The sequence below is a fragment of the Camellia sinensis genome, chromosome 14 (genome assembly GCF_055761805.1).
Source record: "Camellia sinensis isolate YWXY chromosome 14, ASM5576180v1, whole genome shotgun sequence".
In the NCBI taxonomy this organism is placed as follows: domain Eukaryota; kingdom Viridiplantae; phylum Streptophyta; class Magnoliopsida; order Ericales; family Theaceae; genus Camellia; species Camellia sinensis.
The window spans coordinates 52,702,641-52,723,772 of record NC_138974.1 but is presented as its reverse complement, the minus strand read 5'-3'; the positions used below and the strand labels follow the sequence as shown (position 1 = coordinate 52,723,772).

General features: G+C 44.5%; 1 protein-coding gene across 1 annotated transcript; it reads left to right on the top strand.

Moving 5' to 3' along the window:
• Nucleotides 1-3,699: 3,699 nt before the first annotated feature.
• LOC145806981 (uncharacterized) lies at nt 3,700-6,198 on the top strand. Its single transcript, XM_082904865.1, has 3 exons — nt 3,700-3,987; nt 4,129-5,367; nt 5,872-6,198. The coding sequence occupies exons 1-3, from the start codon at nt 3,700-3,702 to the stop codon at nt 6,196-6,198; spliced, it is 1,854 nt and encodes a 617-aa protein (XP_082760991.1).
• Nucleotides 6,199-21,132: the final 14,934 nt, after the last annotated feature.

Here is a 21,132-nt window from a genome sequence, read left to right as displayed (position 1 = left end):
GGAAACTTGCGGAACTAGCACGGGACTCATGGTTTGAAAACTAAGTCTAAAAAGGCATTTTTTCACACTTGAGCTAGAAAATAGGCCATCAGTGGCAAAAATCGTGCCACATCCACGGGACGGCCCAGGGAACACCTCAAACACCACGGGAGGCACCAATGTGAGTTGTGAAAACTTACGGAACTAGCATGGGACTCCCGGTTTGAAAACTAAGTCTAAATATGCACTTTTTAACACTTAAGCATGAAAATAGACCTTCGGGTGCCAAAATCATGCAACAGCGACGGGACGGCCAAGGGACCACCTCAAACACCTCGAGAGGGCCCAAGGTGAGTTGTGGAAACTTACGGAACTACACGGGGCTCCCGATTTTAAAACTAAGTCCAAAAATGCACTTTTTCACACTTCAGCTTGAAAATAGGCCACCGGGGTCCAAATCGTGCAACAGCCACGGGACGGCCCGGGGACCACCTCAAACGCTTCAGGAGGGACCAATATGAGTTGTCAAAACTTAAGGAACTCGAACCAGACTCCCGGTTTGAAAACTAAGTCCAAAAATGCACTTTTTGACACTTAAGCTTGAAAATGGACCTTCGGGGGACAAAATTGTGCAACAGCCACGGGACGGCCCGGGGACCACCTCAAACACCTCGAGAGGGGCCAGTGTGAGTCGTGAAAACATACAGAACTAGCACAGGACTCCAGATTTGAAAACTAAGGCAAAAAATGCACTTTTTCACCCTTAAGGTTGAAAATAGGCAATTGGGGGCTAAAATCGTGCAACGGGCACGGGACGGCCCAGGAACAACCTCTAACCCCTCGAGAGGGACCAATGTGAGTTGTGAAAACTTATGGAACTAGCACGGGACTCCCGGTTTGAAAACTAAGTCCAAAAATGCACTTTTTCACACTTAAGCTTGAAAATAGACCTTCGGGGGACAAAATCGTGCAACAGCCACGGGACGGCTCCGGGACCACCTCAAACACCTCGGGAGGGACCAATGTGAGTTGTGGAAACTTACGGAACTAGCGCGGGACCCCCGGTTTGAATACTAAGTCCAAAAATGCACTTTTTCACACTTAAACTTCGAAATAGGCCACCAGGGGCCAAAATCGTGCAATAGCCACGGGACGGCCAGAGGTGTAATAACCGGACCCTCATACATGTTCTTTGTTATTTTTTCAGATCCTATTTTGTGATTTTTGAATGCTTGTTGTGAAAATTCCATGAGAAATTGAGGCTAAGTAAGTAATCCCATGTTTAAGGATAATCATCTGTTCAACAAGGGAAAATATCTGTTACATCTCTAAGTTAAAAGCAGAAATTGGAAGCCTTAGGGTCTTAATTAACTGAAATTGAGTATATATACATGATCAACATAATTTTTAAGTAATATTAAGCATGTTTATGAAATTTCAATTTAGGATGATTAAACTGAATGATTTTTGTTTTATTCACCTATGATATGCTTATATATAAGTATATATTCATGTTCATATATGTTGGACTTAGAAGAGTTTCTTCAAGCTATTTCCTAAGAGAGAAAGGATGAGAGAGAGAGTGGAGGTTTGAGAGGAATTCAACAAGGAGAAGGTAGAGAATCTAAGGAGCTCAAGCTTAAGGTAAATCTAATCATTTTCTAAAACCTTTCTCTTAGCTTTGAGTAAGATTTTCCTCTTGGTTATGGTATTTGAAGATGGTAATTGTAACCTTGTGTATGTGTAGAAGTTAACGGGCAAAATACTCTTACTTGGTTGTTTGATTCACTTTGAATTAACCATGGAGAAGTTGTATTTGAGCTTTTAATTTGAATTAAAGTATGTGGATATATGTTTATGGATATGTAAAGTTAAAATTCTCATGGACATGTGTATGTTGTGAGCCTAAGAATGATGAACTAAATTAGATTGACGTAATTGCCATCATCTTGACATGATTTTGGACCATGTATTATCAAGTAAGAATGCTAATTTGAGCCTTGTAAATATGTGCCAAAAGGTGGGATTTTGCAAGAATTTTCGGACTGTTTTGGGCAGAATCACCGCACGTGCGGGGGTCATGGCCGCACGTGCGGGAGGTGCTGCCGCACGTGCGGGAGTCATGGCCGCACGTGCGGAAAATGGTGAAAAACGGGGGTTCGGCCACTGTCTAAAAGGCACGTGCGGGGCATTTTGCCGCACGTGCGGGAGAGCTTGCCGCACGTGCGGGGCTCACAGCCGCACGTGCAGCCCATGCTGAAAAACATGGATCGCTCCGTTTTGCATGTAGAACCCTCTAATGTTGTCGGAATTTGTATTTGATGCCTTTTAATATGTATTAATTCCTTCGAAATAAAACGAAACAGAAAGTAATCTGATATGGAAAGGAAACTAAATTGTAAAGGTTGAATGTGTGCAGGGCACACTCCGGGAGGAACAAGCGCATCATCGCAACACTGTGAGTAATAATATCATTATCTACTTTACATAAGGCTAATGATTTTCATTAGCATTACGTTTATGCAACTATGTTAATGCTTCAAGTATGTATGTTAATTGTATGTTAATGTTCAAATATGTTCCAAGTATATAAAGAAAGAAATGGGAAAGATAAAATACCTTCCTTCTATAAGACTCTGGACCTACGGCCATTCAATGTAAGTTGTTATGATATGAAACAAAGTGCTACACGGAACTAAGTGCTACGATGTGAGCCACCTCTAGAATCCGTGTGAGACACCTCTTGAGTTCGCATAAGTATGTTTAAGGGCCTTGTGCCATTCTGTTTAAGGGCCTTGTGCCATTCTGTTTAAGGACCTTGTGCCATAATGTTTAAGGGCCTTGTGCCACCATGTTCAAGGGCATTATGCCACCATGTTCAAGGGCTTTAAGCCATTATGATTTAAGATGTGATAAGCCAACTGTTATGTTTAAGATTGGGCCTAAGGCCGTTATAAGATGAATACAGAATTAGGCTAACTTTGTAATCTCTGCACTTCCATATATATTGATATATGTCATGTTTCAAGTTGAGCATTGTTTCATGTATGTATTACTATTCACTGAGCCCGGCTCACTCTCTGTTATGTCTGTTTCTGTAGGCAACCAACCAGGTGGTCAATCCTAACCCATGACGCCCGGTTTCTTTTGTCAACCTTCATGTATCCAAGCACTCGCGAGGCCACTTATTTTGTGAAGTTTGTTAAGATAATTGGCTATCCTTCCAAGGTTGAATGTATATAACTTCAACAGTTTTTTGTTACATGCCCGATTATAAGGCTGGGTCTGTATATAAGTTTGTGTATAAATACTGCTAAGGAATATTTTTGGACTTTATCGGTCTATTATGGTGCATGTGATGTATGAGATCCTGGCATATTAGAAATAGCTCAATGGATTTTGTTTAGCTTATTATTCTTTTAATATTTTACGCTTCCGATAAGGCCCCATATGCTATATACACCAGGTTATATGTCTCTGTCTGAATGGGTCATGCCCGAACTTTTAGGGGCAAGTTAGGGGCGTGACAAGTGGTATCAGAGCACGAGTTGCTATCTCACACACGGATTCATTGAGCTTTAGGGTGTCTGGAAAAGCTTTAGGTATCTTGCATGACATCCTGAAAGTATGTGAAAGAGCGATGGCAACGTTAAGTCTACTCTGATCATGCTAACACTTTTGAAATATGTCTATTATATAGAAATGATTATTGTGTAGGCAATGGTGAGGACAAGAACAGAAGATACAGAAGATGCTACTTCTGCATGGCTGGATAGAATGGAGAGAATGATTATGGAAATAGCGGAGACCCTACGGCAACAAAAGCAACAGCCACAACAACCACCCCCACCACTGGTACCTCCACCGGCAGTACAAGATTTCCATGCTGAAGACCGTACTATCACCCTTACTAAGGAGTTTAAAAAGATGAAACCGCCATCATTTAAGGGAGGAATAGAACCAATGAAAGCTGAAGCATGGGTGTTAGGGATAGAGAAGCTATTTGAAGTCTTTCCTTGCACATAAGCTCAGAAGGTGCAATTGGCTGCCTTTACTCTTGAGGATGAGGCACACAGATGGTGGATGCTTACGAGAACTGTACACCAAGGGTTGACATGGGACAGATTCTTGGAATTGTTTTATGACCAGTACTTCCCTCAAAGCATGCGGGATAAGAAGGTAACGGAATTCGAAACTCTCAGGCAAGGGAACAAAACCGTCGCTGAATACGAAGCCCAATTTGCAGAATTAGCTCGGTTTGCACCCCATATGGTGGATACGGATTATAAGAAGGCGCGTAAATTTGAAGGAGGATTACCGAGCGCTCTCCTGGATAAGGTTAACATGTTGAAGTTACCTACTTACGTTGATGTGTTGGAAAGAGCCATTATAGCGGAAGGGAATCTCGCTACTCAGAGTCGAATTTCGGAATGGAAAGGGAAGAGGCAAAATACTCAATGGTCAAAGGGATCACTTACTCCACCAAACAAAAAGCAGACCTTAGGGAGTTCAAATACTTCTACCCGTAGTCAGGATTCAATACCGACTTGTCCGGAATGTGGGAAGAAGCATCGTGGAACGTGCTATCGGAAGTCTGGAGCCTGTTTTCAGTGTGGCAAGACGGGCCAGTTGATCAAGGATTGCCCTCAACGAAATCAACAAAGCAATAATAGAGCCACTACAAGTTCAGCGGGGTCTGCACCGACTTCCAACACCAAGACAACTATTAAACCTACTAATAATAAGGACACTGCGAGACAAGGCAGGGTGTTCGCATTGGTTCCGGGAGATGTGCAAAATGCGGCAACGGTGGTGTCAGGTACATTTATCGTTCACGGTCATTTTGCTCATGTATTATTTGATTCTGGCTCCACCCACTCTTTTGTGTCGAAACTATTTGCTCCTAATTTAGATAAAACTGAAGAAAAACTGTCTTATATGTTGTGTGTGACCTCACCTTTGGGAGGCCCTATGATTTGTACTTCTATTTATGCTGCTTGTGAACTCCAACTTGGGGATATCCGGGTATATGCCAATCTGTTGCCTCTTGATATGGCCTATTTTGATATTATTCTGGGAATGGACTGGTTAGGTGAATATGGTGCAACTATAGACTGTTTGACTAAACAAATCAGTTTCCACCCTCCGGGACAATTAGAGTCTACTTTTCAGGGACATGGAGTGACTTCACCACTTTATTTAATTTTCGTAGCAAGGGCTTGTAAATTAATTCAGAAAGGGTGTCAGGGGTATTTATGCAGTGTTCTAGAGGGGCAAATGGTGAATGGGAATACCGACATGATCCCAGTTGTCTGTGAATTTTCAGATGTTTTTCCAGAAGAATTACCAGGGCAGTTAATAGACCGTGAAATTGATTTTACAATTGAAGTAGCACCGGGAACTCAACCCATTTCTAAGACTCCGTATAGAATGTCGCTAGTTGAGATGAAAGAATTGAAAATGCAGTTGCAAGATTTATTGGACAAGGGATTTATCCGCCCGAGTGTATCTCCGTGGGGTGCGCCAGTCTTGTTTGTAAAGAAGAAGGATGGAACACTCCGGCTTTGTATCGATTACAGAGAACTTAACAAAGTCACAATCAAGAATAAGTATCCATTGCCAAGAATCGATGACTTATTTGATCAGCTGCAAGGGGCACAGGTCTTTTCTAAGATTGATCTACGGTCTGGATACCGTCAATTAAAAGTCAAGGCTGATGATGTTGAGAAGACAACCTTTCGAACCCGGTACGGTCACTATGAATTTTTGGTTATGCCCTTTGGAGTTACTAACGCTCCAGCAGCCTTTATGGATTTGATGAACCGCGTCTTTAAGTCCTACTTGGATGAATTTGTGGTGGTCTTTATTGATGATATCCTCATTTATTCAAAGAATGTGGAAGCTCATGAAACCCATCTTCGCTTAATTCTTCAAACCCTCAGGGAAAGGAAATTGTATGCAAAGCTTAAGAAATGTGAATTTTGGCTATTCGAGGTGGCATTCCTGGGGCATATTATCACAAAGGAAGGAGTTTCTGTTGATCCACACAAAATTGAGGCGATTGTGAAATGGCCGACTCCTACCAATGTGACCGAAGTGCGTAGCTTTATGGGATTAGCTGGCTATTACAGGAGATTCGTTCAAGATTTTTCTAAAATTGCTGGGCCACTTACACAATTGACTCGAAAGGGAGTTGCATTTGAATGGTCAAAAGAGTAGGAATCTATTTTCTAGGAATTAAAGATGAAATTAACCACAACCCCAGTTTTAACTTTACCATCTGGCATCGAAGGGTTTGTAATTTACAGTGATGCGTCTCATAAAGGATTAGGGTGTGTGCTTATGCAAGGTGGAAGGGTTATTGCCTATGCTTCACGACAGCTTAAACCCCATGAAAAGAATTATCCCACGCATGATCTTGAGCTCGCGGCGGTGGTTTTTGCTCTAAAGATATGGCGGCACTATTTGTATGGTACTACCTGTGAAGTTTACACCGACCACAAAAGCCTTAAGTACCTTTTACCCAGAAGGAATTGAACATGCGGCAGCGTCGGTGGTTAAAGTTAATTAAAGACTATGATTTACAGATCCATTATCATCCCGGTAAGGCCAACATGGTTGCAGATGCTCTTAGTCGGAAAAATATGGGAGATTTGGCCAACCTGTTTACGGAGCAAAGGGAATTGGTAAATGAATTGGATAAAATGAGGGTGGAATTTAAGATACATGGACAGGAGATAGTCCTAGCAGCAGTAATGGCTCAACCGACTTTACTTGAAGAGATTAAGTTACATCAAATGGAGGATGACATTCTAAAGAAGGTATGTGATGAGTTAGAGACAAAACCACAATCGGGGTTCAGTTTAGTGGATTTGGTACTCAAATTTCAAAATCGAGTATGTGTCCCCAATGTGTTGGAACTTAAACGAAAATTGATGGAAGAAGCACACGCCTCAAGATTTTCCATGCATCTGGGAAGTACTAAAATGTACCGGGATTTGAAACAAAATTTTTGGTGGCCAAGCATGAAAAAGGAGATTGCAGACTTCGTCTCTAAGTGTTTGCAGTGTCAGCAAGTGAAAGCAGAGCATCAAAGACCAGCGGGATTATTACAACCCCTTCCAATCCCGGAATGGAAGTGGGAACATTTAACCATGGATTTCGTTGTGGGATTACCACGGACACCTTGGGGTATGAATTCTATATGGGTCATTGTCAACCGATTAACTAAGTCTGCCCACTTTCTGCCAGTGAAGACTCAGTACAATGCAGATAAACTGGCGGTCCTTTATGTGAATGAAACTGTAAGACTGCATGGTGTACCGGTCTCAATTATATCGGATAGGGATCCGAAGTTCGTTTCCAGATTCTGGCAAAGCTTACAAGAAGCCATGGGTACATAATTAAAGTTCAGCACGGCTTTTCATCCTTAAACTGACGGTCAATCCGAGAGAACAATACAAACTCTGGAAGATATGCTCCGGATGTGTGTGCTAGAGTTTCAAGAAAGTTGGGAAACCCATTTACCGCTGGTAGAGTTCGCATACAACAATAGTTACCACTCAAGTATTGCAATGGCACCCTATGAAGCTTTGTATGGAAGACTGTGTCGTTCTCCTGTATGTTGGGCTGAAGTTGGAGACAAATCCTTATTAGGGCCTGAAATTGTTCAGTTAACAACTGAAAAAGTTAAAGTTATTCGGGAAAGATTAAAAACGGCTCAAAGTAGACAAAAAAGTTATGTGGATAACCGACGGAGAGATTTGGAATTTGAAGTGGGCAGTCACGTCATTATAAAAGTTACTCCGATGAAAGGCCATCCAAGATTCGGGAAAAGGGGTAAGTTAACGCCCCGCTACGTTGGTCGCTTTCAAATTCTGGAAAGGGTGGGTCTGGTAGCTTACCGGGTTACCCTTCCGCCATATTTGAGTCAAGTACATAATGTGTTTCATGTCTCTATGCTTCGAGGGTATCTTGCGTATCCGTCTCATGTTATTGATTATCACCAAATTGAACTAGATGATAAGTTAACTTATGAGGAGAAACCAATTCGCATTTTGGATCGGCAAGTGAAACAATTACGAAATCGAGAAATTCCAATGGTAAAAGTGGAATGGCAGGAACATTACGGAACTGACGCAACTTGGGAAAGAGAAGAGGAAATGCAACATCAGTATCCACATTTGTTTCTACCTTAAGGTAAAACAAGTTTGAGGGACCAAACTTATTTAAGGGGGGGAGAGTGTAATAACCCGACCCTCATACATGTTCTTTGTTATATTTTCGGATCCTATTTTGCGATTTTTGAATGCTTGTTGTGAAAATTCCATGAGAAATTGAGGCTAAGTAAGTAAACCCATGTTTAAGGATATTCATCTGTTCAACAAGGGAAAATATCTGTTACATCTCTAAGTTAAAAGCAGAAATTGGAAGCCTTAGGGTCTTAATTAACTGAAATTGAGTATATATACATGATCAGCATAATTTTTAAGTAATATTAAGCATGTTTATGAAATTTCAATTTAGGATGATTAAACTGAATGATTTTTGTTTTATGCACCTATGATATGCTTATATATAAGTATATATTCATGTTCATATATGTTGGACTTAGAAGAGTTTCTTCAAGCTATTTCCTAAGAGAGAAAGGATGAGAGAGAGAGTGGAGGTTTGAGAGGAATTCAACAAGGAGAAGATAGAGAATCTAAGGAGCTCAAGCTTAAAGTAAATCTAATCATTTTCTAAAACCATTCTCTTAGCTTTGAGTAAGATTTTCCCCTTGGTTATGGTATTTCAAGATGGTAATTGTAACCTTGTGTATGTGTAGAAGTTAACGGGCAAAATACTCTTACTTGGTTGTTTGATTCACTTTGAATTAACCATGGAGAAGTTGTATGGATGTGTAAAGTTAAAATTCTCATGGACATGTGTATGTTGTGAGCCTAAGAATGATGAACTAAATTAGATTGATGTAATTGCCATCATCTTGACATGATTTTGGACCATGTATTATCAAGTAAGAATGCTAATTTGAGCCTTGTAAATATGTGCCAAAAGGTGGGATTTTGCAAGAATTTTCGGACTGTTTTGGGCAGAATCGCCGCACGTGCGGGGGTCATGGCCGCACGTGCGGGAGTCATGGCCGCACGTGAGGGAAATGGTGAAAAACGGGGGTTCGGCCACTGTCTAAAAGGCACGTGCGGGGCATTTTGCCGCACGTGCGGGAGAGCTTGCCGCACGTGCGGGGCTCACAGCCGCACGTGCAGCCCATGCTGAAAAACGTGGATCGCTCTGTTTTGCATGTAGAACCCTCTAATGTTGTCGGAATATGTATTTGATGCCTTTTAACATGTATTAATTCCTTCGAAATAAAACGAAACATAAAGTAATCTGATATGGAAAGGAAACTAAATTGTAAAGGTTGAATGTGTGCAGGGCACACTCCGGGAGGAACAAGCGCATCATCGCAACACTGTGAGTAGTAATATCATTATCTACTTTACATAAGGCTAATGATTTTCATTAGCATTACGTTTATGCAACTATGTTAATGCTTCAAGTATGTATGTTAATTGTATGTTAATGTTCAAATATGTTCCAAGTATATAAAGAAAGAAATGGGAAAGATAAAATACCTTCCTTCTATAAGACTCTGGACCTACGGCCATTCAATGTAAGTTGTTATGATATGAAACAAAGTGCTACACGGAACTAAGTGCTACGATGTGAGCCACCTCTAGAATCCGTGTGAGACACCTCTTGAGTTCGCATAAGTATGTTTAAGGGCCTTGTGCCATTCTGTTTAAGGGCCTTGTGCCATTCTGTTTAAGGGCCTTGTGCCATCATGTTTAAGGGCCTTGTGCCACCATGTTCAAGGGCATTATGCCACCATGTTCAAGGGCTTTAAGCCATTATGATTTAAGATGTGATAAGCCAACTGTTATGTTTAAGATTGGGCCTAAGGCCGTTATAAGATGAATACAGAATCAGGCTAACTTTGTAATCTCTGCACTTCCATATATATATTGATATATGTCATGTTTCAAGTTCAGCATTGTTTCATGTATGTATTACTATTCACTGAGCCCGGCTCACTCTCTGTTATGTCTGTTTCTGTAGGCAACCAACCAGGTGGTCAATCCTAACCCATGACACCCGGTTTCTTTTGTCATCCTTCATGTACCCAAGCACTCACGAGGCCACTTATTTTGTGAAGTTTGTTAAGATAATTGGCTATCCTTCCAAGGTTGAATGTATATAACTTCAACAGTTTTTTGTTACATGCCCGGTGATAAGGCTGGGTCTGTATATAAGTTTGTGTATAAATACTGCTAAGGAATATTTTTGGACTTTATCGGTCTATTATGGTTCATGTGATGTATGAGATCCTGACATATTAGAAATAGCTCAATGGAGTTTGTTTAGCTTATTATTCTTTTAATATTTTACGCTTCCGATAAGGCCCCATATGCTATATACACCAGGTTATATGTCTCTGTCTGAATGGGTCATCCCGAACTTTTAGGGGCAAGTTAGGGGCGTGATATGAGGACCCCCTCAAACATCTCGGGAGGGATCAATGTGAGTTGTGGAAACTTACGGAACTAGCACGGGACTCCCGGTTTGAAAACTAAGTCTAAAAGTGCATTTTTTCACACTTAAGTTTGAAAATAGGCCATCGGTGGCCAAAATCGTGCAACAGCCACGGAACGGCCCGGGGACCACCTCTAACACCTTGAGAGGGACCAATGTGAGCTGTGGAAACTTACGAAACTAGCACGGGACTTCTGGTTTGAAAATAAAGTCCAAAAATGCACTTTTTCACACTTAAGCTTGAAAATAGACCTTCGGGGTCCAAAATTGTGCAACAACCATGGGACGGCCAGGGGACCACCTCTAACACCTCGAAAGGGACCAATGTAAGTTGTCGAAACCTACGGAACTAGCACGGGCCTCCCCGTTTGGAAGCTAAGTCTAAAAGTGCATTTTTTCACACTTAAGCTTGAAATTAGGCCACCGGTGGCAAAATCGTGCAACAGCCACGGAACGGCCCGTGGACCACCTCTAACACCTTGGGAGGGACCAATGTGAGTTGTGAAAACTTACGAAGCTAGCACGGGACTCTCGGTTTGAAAACTAAGTCAAAAAATGCACATTTTCACACTTAAGCTTGAAAATAGGCCACCGGGGGCCAAAATCGTGCAACAGCCATGGGATGGGCCCGGACCAACTCAAACACCTCGGAAGGGACCAATGTGAGTTGTGGAAACTTACGGAACTAGCACGGGACTCCCGGTTTGAAAAGTAAGTCTAAAAATGCATTTTTTCACACTTAAGCTTGAAAATAGGCCACGGGTGGCCAAAATCATGCAATAGCCACGAAACGACCCGTAGACCACCTCTAACACCTCGGGAGGGATCAATGTGAGTTGTGGAAACTTACAGTACCAGCACGGGACTCCCGATTTGAAAACTAAGCCAAAAAATGCCCTTTTTCACAGTTAGCCTTGAAAATAGACCTTCGGGGGACAAAATTATGCAATGGCCACGGGATGGCTCGGGGACCATCTCAAACACCTCGGAACGGACTAATATGAGTTGTGGAAACTTACGGAACTAGCACGGGACTCCCGGTTTGAATACTAAGTCCAAAAATGCACTTTTTTACACTTAAGCCTGAAAATAGGCCACCGGGGGCCAAAATCGTGCAACATCCACGGGACGGCCTGGGGAACACCTCAAATACCTCTAGAGGTACCAATGTGAGTTGTGGAAACTTACGGAACTACCACGAGACTCCCAGTTTGAAAACTAAGTCCAAAAATGCAATTTTTCACACTTAAGCTTGAAAATAGGCCACCGGGTCCAAAATCGTGCAACAGCCATGGGACGGCCCGAAGACCACCTCAGACACTTTGGGAGGGACCAATGGGAGTTGTGAAAACTTACGGAACTAGCACCAGACTCCTGGTTTGAAAACTAAGTCCAAAAATACACTTTTCCGCACTTAAACTTGAAAATAGACCTTCGGGTGCCAGAATCGTGCAATGGCCATGAGACGGCCCGGGTACCACCTCAAACACCTCGGGAGGGACCAATGTGAGTTGTAAAAACTTACGGAACTAGCACGGGACTCCCGATTTGAAAACTAAGTCCAAAAATGTACTTTTTCACACTTAAGCTTGAACGTAGGACACCGGGGGCCAAAATCGTGCAACAGCCACGGGAGGGCCCGGGGACCACCTCAAATACCTCGGAAGGGACCAATGTGAGTTGTGAAAACTCACAGAACTAGCACAGGACTTCCTATTTGAAAACTAAATCCAAAAAAATGCACCTTTTCACACTTAAGCTAGAAAATAGGCCACCGGGGGCCAAAATCGTGCAACAGCCATGAGATGGGCCGGGATGACCTTAAACACCTCGGGAGGGACCAATGTGAGTAGTGGAAACTTACGGAACTAGCACGGGACTCCCGGTTTGAAAAGTAAGCCTAAAAATGCATTTTTTCACACTTAAGCTTGAAAATTGGCCACCGGTGGCCAAAATCGTGCAACAGCCACGGAACGACTCGTGGACCACCTCTAACAACTCGGGAGGGATCAATATGAGTTGTGGAAACTTACGGTACTAGCATGGGACTCCCGATTTGAAAACTAAGCCAAAAAATGCCCTTTTTCACACTTAACCTTGAAAATTGACCTTCGGGGGACAAAATCGTGCAACAGCCATGCGACAGCCTGAGGACCACCTCAAACACCTCGGGAGGGACCAATGTGAGTTGTGGAAACATGCAGAACTAGCACGGGACTCCCGGTTTTAAAACTATGTCTAAAAATGCATTTTTCCAAACTTAAGCTTGAAAATAGACCATCGGTTGCCAAAATCGTACAATAGCCACGGAACAGCCCGCGGACCATCTCTAACACCTCGAGAGGGACAAATGTAAGTTGTGGAAACTCACGAAAGTAGCACGGGACTACTGGTTTGAAAATAAAGTCCAAAAATACACTTTTTCACACTTAAGCTGGACAATAGACCTTCGGGGGCCAAAATCGTGCAACAGCCATGGGACGGGCCGAAAACCACCTGAAACACCTCGGGAGGGACCAATGAGAGTTGTGGAAACCTACGGAACTAGCACGAGGCTCCCGGTTTGAAAGCTAAGTCTAAAAGTGCATTTTTTCACACTTAAGTTTGAAAATACGCCACCGGTGGTCAAAATAATGCAACTACCACGAAACGACCCATGGACCACCTCTAACACCTCGGGAGGGACCAATGTGAGTTGTGAAAACTTACGGAACTAGCACAGGACTCCCGGTTTGAAAACTAAGTCCAAAATGCACTTTTTCACAATTAAGGTTAAAAATAGACCTTCGGGGGGTAAAATCGTGCAACAGCCATGGGATGGCCCGCGGACCCTCTCAAACACCTCGGGACGGACCAATGTGAGTTGTGAAAACTTACGGAACTAGCACGGGATACCCGGTTCGAATACTAACTCCAAAAATGAACTTTTTCACACTTAAGCTTCAAAATAGGCCACTAGGGGCCAAAACCGTGCAATAGCCCGGGGATGGCCTGAGGACCACCTCAAACGCCTCGGGAGGGACCAATGTGAGTTGTGGAAACTTGCGGAACTAGCACGGGACTCCCGGTTTGAAAACTAAGTCTAAAATTGCATTTTTTCACACTTAAGCATGAAAATAGGCCATCGGTGGCCAAAATCGTGCAACAGCCACAGAACGGCCTGGGGACCACCTCTAACACCTCGAGAGGGACCAACGTGAGTTGTGGAAACTTACAGAACTAGCACGGGACTTCTGGTTTGAAAATAAAGTCCAAAAATGCACTTTTTCACACTTAAGCTTGAAAATAGACCTTTGGGGCCCAAATTGTGCAACAGCCATGGGACGGCCCGGGGACCACCTCTAACACCTCGGGAGGGACCAATGTGCGTTGTGGAAACTTACAGAACAAGCACGGGCCTCCCAGTTTGAAAACTAAGTCAAAAAATCCAATTTTTCACACTTAAGCTTGAAAAGAGGCCACCGGGGGCCAAAATCGTGCAACAGCCATAGGACGGCCCAGGGAACACCTCAAACACCTCGGGAGGACCAATGTGAGTTGTGGAAACTTACAGAACTAGCACGGGACTCCCGGTTTGAAAAGTAAGCCTAAAAATGCATTTTTTCACACTTAAGCTTGAAAATTGGCCACCGGTGGCCAAAATCGTGCAACAGCCACGGAACGACCCGTGGACCACCTCTAACACCTCGGGAGGGATCAATATAAGTTGTGGAGACTTACGGTACTAGCACGGGACTCCCGATTTGAAAACTAAGCCAAAAAATGCCCTTTTTCACACTTAACCTTGAAAATTGACCTTCGGGGGACAAAATCGTGCAACAACCATGGGACGGCCCGAGGACCACCTCAAACACCTCAGGAGGGACCAATGTGAGTTGTGGAAACTTGCAAAGCTAGCACGGGACTCCCGGTTTTAAAACTGTGTCTAAAAATGCATTTTTCCAAACTTAAGCCGGAATATAGACCATCGGTTGCCAAAATCGTGCAATAGCCACGGAACAGCCCGCGGACCATCTCTAACACCTCGAGAGGGGCAAATGTACGTTGTGGAAACTCACGAAAGTAGCACGGGACTACTGGTTTGAAAATAAAGTCCAAAAATACACTTTTTCACACTTAAGCTGGACAATAGACCTTCGGGGGCCAAAATCGTGCAACAGCCATGGGACAGGCCGAAAACCGCCTGAAACACCTCGGGAGGGACCAATGAGAGTTCTGGAAACCTACGGAACTAGCACGAGACTCCCGGTTTGAAAGCTAAATCCAAAAGTGCATTTTCTCACACTTAAGTTTGAAAATACGCCACCGGTGGTCAAAATAATGCAACTGCCATGAAACGACCCATGGACCACCTCTAACACCTCGGGAGGGACCAATGTGAGTTGTGGAAACTTACGGAACTAGCACAGGACTCCCGGTTTGAAAACTAAGTCCAAAATGCACTTTTTCACAATTAAGCTTAAAAATAGACCTTCGGGGGACAAAATCGTGCAACAGCCACGGGACGGCCCGCGGACCCTCTCAAACACCTCGGGACAGACCAATGTGAGTTGCGAAGACTTACAGAACTAGCACGAGATACCCGGTTTGAATACTAAGTCCAAAAATGAACTTTTTCACACTTAAGCTTCAAAATAGGCCACTAGGGGCCAAAACCGTGCAATAGCCCCAGGACGGCTCAAGGACCACCTCAAACGCCTCGGGAGGGACCAATGTGAGTTGTGGAAACTTGCGGAACTAGCACGGGACTCCCGGTTTGAAAACTAAGTCTAAAATTGCATTTTTTCACACTTAAGCATGAAAATAGGCCATCGCTGGTCAAAATCGGGCAACAGCCACAGAACGGCCTGGGGAGCACCTCTATCACCTCGAGAGGGACCAACGTGAGTTGTGGAAACTTACAGAACTAGCACGGGACTTCTGGTTTGAAAATAAAGTCCAAAAATGCACTTTTTCACACTTAAGCTTGAAAATAGATCTTTGGGGCCCAAATTGTGCAACAGCCATGGGACGGCCCGGGGACCACCTCTAACACCTCGGGAGGGACCAATGTGAGTTGTGGAAACTTACAGAACAAGCACGGGCCTCCCAGTTTGAAAACTAAGTCATAAAATGTAATTTTTCACACTTAAGCTTAAAAAGAGGCCACCGGGGGCCAAAATCGTGCAACAGCCATAGGACGGCCCAGGGACCACCTCAAACACCTCGGGAGGACCAATGTGAGTTGTGGAAACTTACGAAACTAGCACGGGACTCCCGGTTTGAAAAGTAAATCTAAAAATGCATTTTTCACACTTAAGGTTAAAAATAGACCATCGGTGGCCAAAATCGTGCAACAGCCACGGGACGGCCCGAGGACCACCTCAAACACCTCGGAAGGGACCAATGTGAGTTGTGGAAACTTGCGGAACTAGCACGGGACTGCCGGTTTGAAAGCTAAGTCGAAAAATGCATTTTTCCAAACTTAAGCTTGAAAATAGACCATCGGTGGCCAAAATCGTACAATAGCCACGGAACGGCCCGCGGACCACCTCGAACACCTCGAGAGGGACCAATGTGAGTTGTGGAAACTCACAAAACTAGCACGGGACTTCTTGTTTGAAAATAAAGTCCAAAAATGAACTTTTTCACACTTAAGTTCGAAAATAGACCATCGGGGGCAAAAATCGTGCAACAGCCATGGGACGGCCCGGGAACCACCTTAAACACCTCAGGAGGGACCAATGTGAGTCGTGGAAAGCAACGGAACTAGCATGGGACTCCCACTTTGAAAGCTAAGTCTAAAAGTGCATTTTTTAACACTTAAGCATGAAAGTAGACCACCGGTGGCAAAATCGTGCAACAGCCACGGAACGGCCCGTGGACCACCTCTAACACTTCGGAAGGGACCAATGTGAGTTGTGGAAACTTACAGAACTAGCACGGGACTGCCGGTTTGAAAGCTAAGTCCAAAAATACACTTTTTCACACATAAGCTTCAAAATAGGCCACCGGGGACCAAAATCGTGCAACAACCATAGGATGGCCCGGGACCACCTCAAACACCTTGGGAGGGACCAATGTGAGTTGTGGAAACTTATGGAACTAGCACGGGACTACCGGTTTGAAAAGTTAGTCCAAAAATGCACTTTTTCACACTTAAGCTTGAAAATAGGCCACCGAGGGCCAAAATCATGCCACATCCACAGGACAGCCTGGGGAACACCTCAAACACCTCGAGAGGTACCAATGTGAGTTGTTAAAACTTACGGAGCCAGCACGGGACTCCCGGTTTGAAAACTAAGTCTAAAAATGCACTTTTTAACACTAAAGCTCTAAAATAGACCTTCGGGTGCCAAAATCATGCAACAGCCATGGCACGGCCTAGGGACCACCTCAACCACCTCAAGAGGGCCCAATGTGAGTTATGGAAACTTACGGAACAAGCACAGGACTCCCGGTTTGAAAACTAAGTCCAAAAATGCACTTTTTCACACTTAAGCTGGAAAATAGGCCACCGGGGGCGAAAATCGTGCAATAGCCACGGGATGGCCTGGGGACAACCTCAAACACATCGGGAGGGACCAATGTGAGTTGTGAAAATTTACGGAACTAGCACGGGACTTCTGGTTTGAAAATAAAGTCAAAAAATGCACTTTTTTACACTTAAGCTTGAAAATAGACCTTCGGGGGCCAAAATCGTGCAACGGCCATGAGACGGCCCAAGTACCACCTCAAACACCTCGGGAGGGACCAATGTGTGCTGTAAAAAACTTACGGAACTAGCATGGGACTCCCGGTTTGAAAACTAAGTCCAAAAATGCACATTTTCACACTTAAGCTGGAGCATAGGCCACCGGGGGCCAAAATCGTGCAACAGCCATGGGACGGCCCAGGAAACACCTCAAATACCTTGGGAGGGACCAGTGTGAGTCGTGAAAACTTACAGAACTAGCACAGGACTCCCGATTTGAAAACTAAGTCCAAAAATGCACTTTTTCACACTTAAGGTTGAAAATAGGCCATTGTGGGCCAAAATCGTGCAACAGCCACGGGACGGTCCGGGGACCACCTGAAACACCTTGGGAGGGACCAATGTGAGTTGTGGAAACTTATGGAACTAGCATGGGACTGCCAGTTTGAACACTAAGTACAAAAAGGCCCTTTTTCACACTTAAGCTTGAAAATAGACCTTCGGGGGACAAAATCGTGCAACAGCCACGAGACGGCCCAGGGACCACCTTAAACACCTCGGGAGAGACCAATGTGAGTTGTGGAAACTTACGGAACTAGCGCGGGACTCCCGGTTTGAATACTAAGTCCAAAAATGCACTTTTTCACACTTAAGCTTCAAAATAGGCCACTAGGGGCCAAAATCGTGCAATAGCCATGGGACGGCCTGAGGACCCCCTCAAACACCTCTGGAGCGATCAATGTGAGTTGTGGAAACTTGCGGAACTAGCACGGGACTTCCGGTTTGAAAACAAAGTCTAAAAATGCATTTTTTTCACACTTAAGCTTGACAATAGGCCATCGGTGGCCAAAATCGTGCAACAGCCCCGGAACGGCCTGGGGACCACCTCTAACACCTCGAGAGGGACCAATATGAGTTGTGGAAACTTACGAAACTAGCACGGGACTTCTGGTTTTAAAATAAAGTCCAAAAATGAACTTTTTTACACTTAATCTTGAAAATAGACCTTCGGGGGGCCAGAATCGTGCAACGGCCATGAGATGGCCCAGGTACCACTTCAAACACCATGGGAGGGACCAATGTGAGTTGTAAAAAACTTACGGAACTAGCACGGGACTCCCGGTTTGAAAACTAACTCCAAAAATGTACTTATTCACACTTAAGCTTGACCATAGGCCACCGAGGGCCAAAATCGTGCAACAGCTACGGGACGGCCCAGGGAACACCTCAAATACCTCGGGAGGGACCAGTGTGAGTCGTGAAAACTTACAGAACTAGCATAGGACTCCCGATTGAAAACTAAGTCCGAAAATGCACTTTTTCACACTTAAGGTTGAAAATAGGCCATTGTGGGCCAAAATCGTGCAACATCTACGGGACGGCCCAGGGACCACCTCAAACACCTTGGGAGGCACCAATGTGAGTTGTGGAAACTTACAGAACTGGCACGGGACTCTCGGTTTGAACACTAAGTACAAAAATGCACTTTTTCACACTTAAGCTTGAAAATAGACCTTCGGGGGACAAAATCGTGCAACAGCCACGAGACGGCCCAGGGACGACCTCAAACACCTCGGGAGGGACCAATGTGAGTTGTGGAAACTTACGGAACTAGCGCGGGACTCTCGGTTTGAATACTAAGTCAAAAAATGCACTTTTTCATGCTTAAGCTTCAAAATAGGCCACTAGGGGCCAAAATCGTGCAATAGCCACGGGATGGCCTGAGGACCCCCACAAACATCTCGAGAGGGATCAAAGTGAGTTGTGGAAACCTGCGGAACTAGCACGGGACTCCCGGTTTGAAAACTAAGTCTAAAAGTGCATTTTTTCACACTTAAGTTTGAAAATAGGCCATCGGTGGCCAAAATCGTGCAACAGCCACGGAACGGCCCGGGGACCACCTCTAACACCTCGAGAGGGACCAATGTGAGTTGTGGAAACTTACGAAACTAGCATGGGACTTCTGGTTTGAAAATAAAGTCCAAAAATGCACTTTTTCACACTTAAGCTTGAAAATAGACCTTCGGGGTCCAAAATTATGCAACATCCATAGGACGGCCTGGGGACCACCTCTAACACCTCGTAATGGACCAATGTGAGTTGTGGAAACTTACCGAACTGGCACGGGACTCTCTGTTTTAAAACTAAGTCCAAAAATGCACATTTTCATAGTTAAGCTTGAAAATAGGCCACCGGGGGCCAAAATCGTGCAACAGCCACGAGATGGCCCGGGACCACCTCAAACACCTCAGATGGGACCAATGTGAGTTGTGGAAACCTACGGAACTAGCACGAGACTCCCGGTTTGAAAGCTAAATCCAAAAGTGCATTTTCTCACACTTAAGTTTGAAAATACGCCACCGGTGGTCAAAATAATGCAACTGCCATGAAACGACCCATGGACCACCTCTAACACCTCGGGAGGGACCAATGTGAGTTGTGGAAACTTACGGAACTAGCACAGGACTCCCGGTTTGAAAACTAAGTCCAAAATGCACTTTTTCACAATTAAGCTTAAAAATAGACCTTCGGGGGACAAAATCGTGCAACAGCCACGGGACGGCCCGCGGACCCTCTCAAACACCTCGGGACAGACCAATGTGAGTTGCGAAGACTTACAGAACTAGCACGAGATACCCGGTTTGAATACTAAGTCCAAAAATGAACTTTTTCACACTTAAGCTTCAAAATAGGCCACTAGGGGCCAAAACCGTGCAATAGCCCCAGGACGGCTCAAGGACCACCTCAAACGCCTCGGGAGGGACCAATGTGAGTTGTGGAAACTTGCGGAACTAGCACGGGACTCCCGGTTTGAAAACTAAGTCTAAAATTGCATTTTTTCACACTTAAGCATGAAAATAGGCCATCGCTGGTCAAAATCGGGCAACAGCCACAGAACGGCCTGGGGAGCACCTCTATCACCTCGAGAGGGACCAACGTGAGTTGTGGAAACTTACAGAACTAGCACGGGACTTCTGGTTTGAAAATAAAGTCCAAAAATGCACTTTTTCACACTTAAGCTTGAAAATAGATCTTTGGGGCCCAAATTGTGCAACAGCCATGGGACGGCCCGGGGACCACCTCTAACACCTCGGGAGGGACCAATGTGAGTTGTGGAAACTTACAGAACAAGCACGGGCCTCCCAGTTTGAAAACTAAGTCATAAAATGTAATTTTTCACACTTAAGCTTAAAAAGAGGCCACCGGGGGCCAAAATCGTGCAACAGCCATAGGACGGCCCAGGGACCACCTCAAACACCTCGGGAGGACCAATGTGAGTTGTGGAAACTTACGAAACTAGCACGGGACTCCCGGTTTGAAAAGTAAATCTAAAAATGCATTTTTCACACTTAAGGTTAAAAATAGACCATCGGTGGCCAAAATCGTGCAACAGCCACGGGACGGCCCGAGGACCACCTCAAACACCTCGGAAGGGACCAATGTGAGTTGTGGAAACTTGCGGAACTAGCACGGGACTGCCGGTTTGAAAGCTAAGTCGAAAAATGCATTTTTCCAAACTTAAGCTTGAAAATAGACCATCGGTGGCCAAAATCGTACAATAGCCACGGAACGGCCCGCGGACCACCTCGAACACCTCGAGAGGGACCAATGTGAGTTGTGGAAACTCACAAAACTAGCACGGGACTTCTTGTTTGAAAATAAAGTCCAAAAATGAACTTTTTCACACTTAAGTTCGAAAATAGACCATCGGGGGCAAAAATCGTGCAACAGCCATGGGACGGCCCGGGAACCACCTTAAACACCTCAGGAGGGACCAATGTGAGTCGTGGAAAGCAACGGAACTAGCATGGGACTCCCACTTTGAAAGCTAAGTCTAAAAGTGCATTTTTTAACACTTAAGCATGAAAGTAGACCACCGGTGGCAA

What these genes read in the sequence shown, in the direction of transcription:
- LOC145806981 (XM_082904865.1), top strand. Translation starts at nt 3,700, where the DNA reads ATGGTGAGGACAAGAACAGAAGATACAGAAGATGCTACTTCTGCATGG. An exon ending in GGATAGAGAAGCTATTTGAA is followed by an intron (nt 3,988 to 4,128) that starts GTCTTTCCTTGC and finishes TTTTATGACCAG; the next exon opens with TACTTCCCTCAAAGCATGCG. An exon ending in AAATTGATTTTACAATTGAA is followed by an intron (nt 5,368 to 5,871) that starts GTAGCACCGGGA and finishes ATTTATTCAAAG; the next exon opens with AATGTGGAAGCTCATGAAAC.